The 7465-nt window shown below is 55.1% G+C and overlaps 1 protein-coding gene across 1 annotated transcript; it reads left to right on the top strand.

The window, feature by feature from the left end:
* The first annotated feature begins 1012 nt into the window (after nt 1-1012).
* LOC113978538 (serine/threonine-protein kinase pim-1-like) lies at nt 1013-3609 on the top strand. The gene is given in 6 exon segments (XM_027705546.1): nt 1013-1492; nt 1574-1624; nt 1830-2196; nt 2838-3014; nt 3283-3384; nt 3387-3609. Coding segments are annotated over 6 exon segments (1230 nt in total). The 3' UTR covers nt 3440-3609.
* The last annotated feature ends 3856 nt before the right edge of the window (nt 3610-7465 follow it).

Raw genomic sequence — 7465 nt, 5'->3', positions numbered from 1 at the left:
GGTGTTGCTTCCCCCTGCCCTGCTCAGTCTCAGCCCCCTCCTCGATCACTTTGGAGGTCCCAGTCCCCCTTTTCTCCCGTTCTCCCCCCCCCCCTTTTCCCATTGTCCCCTGAAAGGTAGCTGTTAAATACTGGGTGCTGAAAAAGCTGCTACATGATGTCCTTTCCAAATTAAGCCTGCATTTATTGGGATGGACTGGCATCCAAATGGCAGCAAGAATAGTCTTCTAATTCTCTTCTTCTTAATCCTCTCTGCAGTCGCCGATTTTCCCTCTAACCAGGCAGGAAAACAGGAACAGCCCTGATGTGGTCGGGGAGCAGCGCTGACCCCAAAGGGCTGCATTTCCCCTGCCGATCCTCCTGCTCTGCCCTCCCCCGGGGCTGGCTCTGCCTGGTGCTGGCCGGACGTCCCGGGGCTCCTCACTGAGCAAACACCTTCCCAAACTTCAGGGGCAAGTCCAGACCCCGGCTGGCCTGGGAGGAAGCGACGGCAGCGCGGGCCGAGCGGGCGGGATGGGGTCCGAGCAGCGGCGGGAAGTTGCAAACTCGCCAGCAAAGAAGTTCAACTAAAACGAAGCAGCTAAAAAAGCCCGAGGTCTTGGCGTGGGGGCGGGAGGAAGGGGAGCTCCGTGACTGCAGCCGGGGCTGGTTGGGAGTGGAGTGGCCGGGGCTGCCCCCGGGGCGTGCGGGGGCCAACGGGGAACGGACAAACGGCCCTGGAGCTTCGGCAGCAGCAGCAGTTGCAGCAGCAGTTGCAGCAGCAGTTGCAGCAGCAGCGGCAGCAGCAGCGGCAGCAGCAGTGGCAGCAGCAGAGATTCTAGAGACGAGCTCTCGCTTTTACTTTTCCTCTTGCCTTTTCCTCCTCTCCCTCTCCCGGTGTCCCGCTGTCCCGGTGTCCCTGTCCCGGTGTCCCTATCCCAGTGTCCTGCTGTCCCGGTGTCCCTGTCCCAGTGTCCCTGTCCCAGTGTCCCTGTCCTGTTCCCGGTCTCCCCCTCCACTTCCCGGCCCGGGCCATGGCCCCGGCCGTTCCCCTCTGCCGGGCGGGGCCGCCCCGTCCCCGTCCCCGGGCGACCCGACGCGGTCTCGCCCTCGCCCGGCTCCCGGCACGCCGGCTGTGGCACTGCTGGGTGCTCCTGTGGGGCTGGCTGTGGGACGGGCTCGGCCTCGCCGCCCCTTGGCTCCGCCTGGCTCGAACCCGGCGCCTGCCGGGGCCGGCGGGGGACGCGGGCGCCGCGGCCGCTGCCGCCTCCTCGGGGGGTTCCCCGGGCAGAGCTCCGCCGCCGCTGCCCGCTGCGGGTGGGGAAGCCCGGCCCGGGCCGCTTGAGGGGCGCTCGGGGGCCGTGCCGGGCCCCGGCCCGAACGCTGACGGCCACGTCTCGCCCGCACGGAAGGCGAAGGGGCCCCTGCAGAAGCGCTACCGGCTGGGTTCGCTGCTGGGCAGCGGCGGCTTCGGCCGCGTCTACGCGGGGACCCGCCTGGCGGACGGAGCCCCGGTGAGTGGAGGAGGAGGAGGAGGAGGGGGAGGAGAGTGGGGCGGGCGGCGAGCTGAACCCACTGTTCCCCTTGGCTTGCAGGTGGCCATCAAAGCCGTGTCCCGGGATGGCATCCGGCGGTGGGGCGAGCTGGTGAGCGAGCGGGGCCAGCGGGAGAAAGTGGGGCGGGACGGGCGGGGACGAACCGAGGCCCGGGAGGGTGGAAGCCGCCGGGACCCCTGGAGGGAGAGTGGGCGTGGGCTCAGTGGGGGACGGGGAGCATCCAGGGCTGGCGGAGGGGGAGCAGGCAGACAGGCACGGCATCAGCCCCACTGATGACCCCGTGGTCCCCCCGCAGCCTGACGGCACCCGGGCACCCCTGGAGATCGTGCTGCTGGACAAGGTGTCCAATGGCTTTCGTGGTGTCATCCAGCTCCTGGAGTGGTTTGAGCTCCCCAACAGTTTCTTGTTGGTGATGGAGCGTCCAGAGCGCTCTCGGGACCTCTCTCGCTTCATCACGGCGTGGAGGTTCCTGCCGGAGGAGGTGGCGTGGGGGCTGTTCCGCCAGGTGCTGAAGGCCGTGCGGCACTGCACCAGCTGCGGCGTCCTGCACCGGGACATCAAGCCCCAGAACATCCTCCTCGACCTGGCCACCGGCGAGGCCAAGCTCCTTGACTTTGGATGTGGCACCTTCCTCCAGGACACGGTCTACACCCAGTTTGCAGGTGAGCCCACAAGCCGGGGGACGCTCCTGGTGTTGGGCATCGTATGGCCATGCCCGGGTGTGGCACCGGAGATTGCCCCTTTTGCTGAGGGGGAACAGGATTAGTTTTTCAGCCAAGTTGCTTTTGGATGGGGCTGGGGGGTTATTGTGAGACAGGCCCCGGCCTTGCCAACAGCCTGTGCCACCCACCCTGTCCCGGGCTGGGTCTGGGGCAGGGGGAAGCCAGCCTGACCAAAACCCCCATGAGGGTAGCAGAGAAGGGGGTCAGAACTGTGCACCAGCTAGCTTGGTGTGCAGGCGAGGAAGGGCTTGGGCTGCTCCGCTCGCCTTGTTTGCCTTGGCTTATGATTAATTGCTGGGGGTGGTGCAGTGGGGCAGGGAGAAGGCATGGCTTTTCCCCACCACTGGCTGGGTTTTCCCCTTGCATGTAATGGTTGGGCCTTGCCAGGGCTTCCGTTGCCCTCTTGGACACCAGCGGCTTCTTGTACACCCCAAAGTTTGTAACCAAGAGTCAGGGGCTGGCGAGAAGGCAGTGGGTCACGGTGTGTGCCACTGGGGCAGGCCCCACATTGCCAGGGATGCTGGGCTGAGGGTCTGGGAGCAGGCAGCATCCACCTGACGAACTCCGTCTGTATTCTGTAGGAACACCGTCATACAGCCCGCCAGAGTGGATCTGCTTCAAACGCTACCGTGGCGAGGCAGCAACAATCTGGTCCCTGGGCATCCTGCTCTACCAGATGGTCTGCGGGAAGCACCCTTTCTGCAGAGGCACCAACACCATCTGGGACCAGCTCCTGTTCCCACCACGGGTCTCTCGAGGTGGATACCAATCTTTGTGGCACGGGGGGAATAACGGTGTTGGGAGATGGCAGTGGGCTCACGAGGACACCGCTCTTGAAGCTGTTTGTGTCCCATGGTTGGCTGGAGGAGGTGGCCTGTGTCCTGCCATCCTGCTCTCCTCCAAACTGGAGAATTGATGGAGAAGTTTGGGCACAGCTCTGAGCACAGCCAGCACAGCCTGGGCACGTGGACAGTGGGACAGAGGGGACAGGATCCTTCTCCAACTGACCGGTGATTTTCTCCCCAGGGTGTCAGCACCTTATCAAGTGGTGTTTGTCCATCCGCCCCTCAGACAGGCCATCATTGGAAGACCTATTGTGCCATCCTTGGGTGCAGGGCTTTCACCTGCTTAGAAGACAGGAGAGATCCACGTGCTCACTTTGATCCAGGAGCCTGGCAAGTAACACCTCCACACATCTCTGGGCAATAAGAAGTAAAGAAAACCAGACTTTTTTGTCATGCCTGTAGCACTGAGGGGGGATCATCACATGGGAACATGCACCTCTTTGTGCTGGAGCTGGGCTGCAAACCCAGTCTTCCAAGTGCTGGTGGCCACCATCCAACCTGGTTTTGCTCGTCCCACTTCACAGACAGCTGGGGCCCTCAGCAGAACGCTGACAGCCTGGTCTGGCCCCCAGGGAAGGAGAAGGGGCCTCTGGAGAAGCTGTGCCGGGTGGGCCTGCTGCTGGAGACATCGTGGACGACGTCAAGGATGACAAGCTCTTTGTTGCTGACCTGGACACTGGCGAGCTGAAGATGATGGACTTTGATTGTGGCCCCTTCCTCCAAGATGTGTTCCACACGCCGTTTGCAGATGAGTCCACACCCAGGGGGTGCTCCCGGAGGCGGGCATTGCTCAGCCTGGCTGGGCACCAAAGGTTCCCCCCTTTGCTGGCGGGGAACCTGAGGAATTCTTCAGCCGGCTGCCAAGCTGCTTCTTGGCAGGAGGGTGGGTGGGTGCTCTGGGCTGGCTGTGAATTGGGAGCCCGGCTCTGCCACCAGCCTCTGCCACTGCCCCTTTGCTGGGCGGGGCTGGGGCAGGGGCAGCCAGCCTGCCAAAAACAAACCCCCGTGGGGGGAGCAAAGGCGGGGCTGCACAACACCAGCTGCTTTGCTCTGCAGCCCAGGAAAGGCTTGGGCTGCCTTGGCTTAGGAGCCTTTCTTTGGGCCAATGCAGCAGGGCAGGGAGAAGGCCTGGGTTTTCCTTAGCTGGAGGAGATGGGGTTTTTCTTTTGCCTGGAGGGGTTGGGCCTTCCTCAGAACCCTGACAGCATGTTAACATTTTACCTTTTTTTCTTGTTTCCACTTTTTGTTTGTAATCTCTTGTCATGAATTTGTTGTTTGTTTTCAAGGGAAGAGTTGGAGCTGGTGCCCGGTCCGGATTGGGAAGGGTTGGGACCATCCATGGAGTGGATCTGACGTCCCCTCTGAGAAGGCTGAGGACATCCTTTGGGACACGCTCTTCTTCCGGCAGCAGATCTTGTGAGGTAGATGCTCCTCTTGCCCATCTTCTCAGCAGGAGTGGGATAATGGCTTTTGGGAGATGGCAGCAGGCACAGGAACATCCCGCTCTTGCAGCTGCTGAGGAGGTTGATCTCCTGGGCTTGGCTGGAGGAGGTGGCACCTGTTTTGAGTAATTTCTGAAATCCAGTTGATCTGGGATGACCCTGTAATAAATTAGCAGTAGTAGTTTAATTTACTCATCAAATTAGTAGTAGTAGTTTACTTATTAAATTGTATTATAAGTTATATTCTATTCTTATATACACATATATGTTGATATAATCAATACTCTGTTAAGGTTAGGAGACTGTAAGTTGTAGAATGGTTCATTAATCTGTCAACATTGTAAGCTGATAGTCATATGGTTTGCAGTCCTTGAGCTGGACAGACAAACTATTGTGCCTTGCTGAATAAGTATTTTAGTATTTTATTTTTCTGAAAGCTTATTGTCTCATAGCAGACGCATAAGGTAATGAAGAGAAGGACAAAGATCAAAGGATCCACCACGAGAACGATACAGAGAATCCAAGATGGACATCTGGAGATACCTACACACTAGGCCTCAAGGACTAAGAGCTAATTAAAACTATGGAATGGAAAGCACCTGGCAACTGACATGAGCCTGCAGGGAAGCCAACCAGAACCAAACCTGCAAACTCAAATCCAATAGAAGAATAACAAGTGATTATGGGAGGGGAACTGAAGAAGGAATAAAAGTTGCTGGTTTTGCTTACTGTGTTTGCGTGCCATGTGTGGAGCAGGAGTCTCCCCGGCCGCCCAACGCGCTGTTTTGCTTATCTGCTTTTTATATAAATCTTCAATAAATTTTTTTATTATTATATTTCAGCCTAGTTTCATTTACATATAACAACCCCAAATGACAGTTTAGTTTTCACCTTGCTCGAGCTGTATCTCAGCTGTTCTCTGAACAGTTCTCTCCCCCACCTGCCTAGTACTTCCCAACTGCTCCCTCTTTTCCCCGCAATGAGTTCCCAGCTCATCATGGTCTCCATCAAACCACTGATAGAAGAAATAGAAACTCTACTCCCAGTACCCCGGAGTGCCCAAATGAGGAACAATGTAATCCTAGGAAAGTCCTAGAGAATTAGATAAGGGATGTCACAAACAAGCAGGATGTAAACTAAGCCCTGTGTACTTAGATAAAAGAAACACAATGGTGCTGTGCTGCTCAAGAACTGAGGTCAAGATGACAGAGAAGGCCTGGAAGGACCAGAAAAGGACTTTCAATAGGGGTGTGACTATGTAAAGCAGAGTAATGAATATGTATTAAGTAAGCAAGGCTATCAAATGCACATGTAAACAGTGTGTGTAATAAAAAGCCCTGTCTGTCCTTTGGCACGTTAGATTAGAGGAACTCTCCTCTGAGCATCCAGCATGCTGAACAAAGAAGAATGCCCTTTTTAACATCTCCAAATTGGGGTTAAGACGTTTGTTTCTGCTGCTTTTGGGTGTAATTTTTGGCCCCCCTGACAGGACACCTCTGCCTGATCTCCCACAGATCTGAGGGATCTCTGGATCTTCACGCCAGCACCAGGACTTTGCTGCAGAAGAGCACAGATCCCCAGAGCAGTCTGGGACACAGGTAAGATCCCACTGGATAATAAGGCCTTCTTTTTGGGAGTCCTGCCCGTGTCAAACGTATGGATCTTTCAGCACACTGGGTGGGTTCTTTGGTATTTTGGGAATCCTGCTCATTCTGAGACCTGTGGATCTTCCAGCGCTTTGGGTGGGTTCTTTGGTATTTTGGAATTTGGTATTTGGCTTTGTTTTATCGATCAATATTGTTGTGTACTTATTTGTTTCTGTATTGTAACATTTTGGGTCTACTAGTTAGAGATGGGAAGTGGGCAATCTGAAGGGGGAATTGTGAAGAAATCCCCACTTTGTTGCATTTTGCAATTTTGGATGAAGTTTGGCGGCCCCCCCAGAGGAACAGCTCCCAGGGAGAATTTAATTGAGTATTGTAATCAATGGGTGGCTGTTCTGGAACATTGAATTATAATCCATTGTTACAGTTGATACTGTTTCAGAACGGGAACAGAACTGGAACGAGGTCATGTGTGTTTATGTGGTTTTCACTTTGCAGAACCCTCTGAAATGGCAGAAGGATTGTGGTGTGAATCCAGTGCCCTCAGAGCCCTCGGTGTGAGCCTGCAAAGGAAAATCAAGGGAAATGGTTAAAGTCTTGTTGTTCAATGTGGAGCCCAGGAAAACTTTGTTCTCATCATCTCCCTGCTAAGGAGAACCACCAAGATCTTCTGGTTGGCCCCACGGGCAGGTTGAGTGGGGGAACAGATAATCAAGATGCAGAAACCAATCTTGCAGGGGAACTGGCATGTGAAGAGGCAGATTTAGCAGGTCCAGAAGAAAAGGTCGAGAGAATGTGCCAGAGAGAGCAGAGAGCTTCAGTGCGGTTGCAGGAAGAACTAGAGCTAAACAAGGAGGGGTGGGAGTGGCCCCCCTCTGGGATAGAGCCCAGACTAAATGGCAAAAGCATTCAAAATGATGATTAAAACCCAGGATCCGGGCTAGAAGGATATGGATCCTATGTTAGAAGTGTTGTTTGGTAGTACAGAGAAAGAAATGGTTGTTAAAACTAATCAGAGGTTTTTGGAAGAGCAGATTTTGATGGGGAATATACAGGGTACATTGGACATTCCCTTTCCCACTGTGGATCCCGAATGGGATCCTAACATCCCTATTTTTAGAGAAAGGTTAAATAGATACCTGCAGTGGATGTTATCTGGAATGAAACATGCCAGACCAAAGGCAATGGACATGTCAAAATTCTTTGCAATGAAGCAGGATCATAGGGAATAGCCTACTGAATTTTTAAATCATCTGGAAGAAACAGCACAAAAATATACTAATATGGATCCTGAAACACAGGGAGGAAGGACTCAACT

The sequence above is a fragment of the Neopelma chrysocephalum genome, unplaced genomic scaffold, assembly GCF_003984885.1.
Source record: "Neopelma chrysocephalum unplaced genomic scaffold, ASM398488v2 Primary Assembly neopelma1_339, whole genome shotgun sequence".
Taxonomy (NCBI): domain Eukaryota; kingdom Metazoa; phylum Chordata; class Aves; order Passeriformes; family Pipridae; genus Neopelma; species Neopelma chrysocephalum.
The sequence above is the reverse complement of the archived record's forward strand: the minus strand, read 5'-3'. Positions and strand labels throughout refer to the sequence as shown.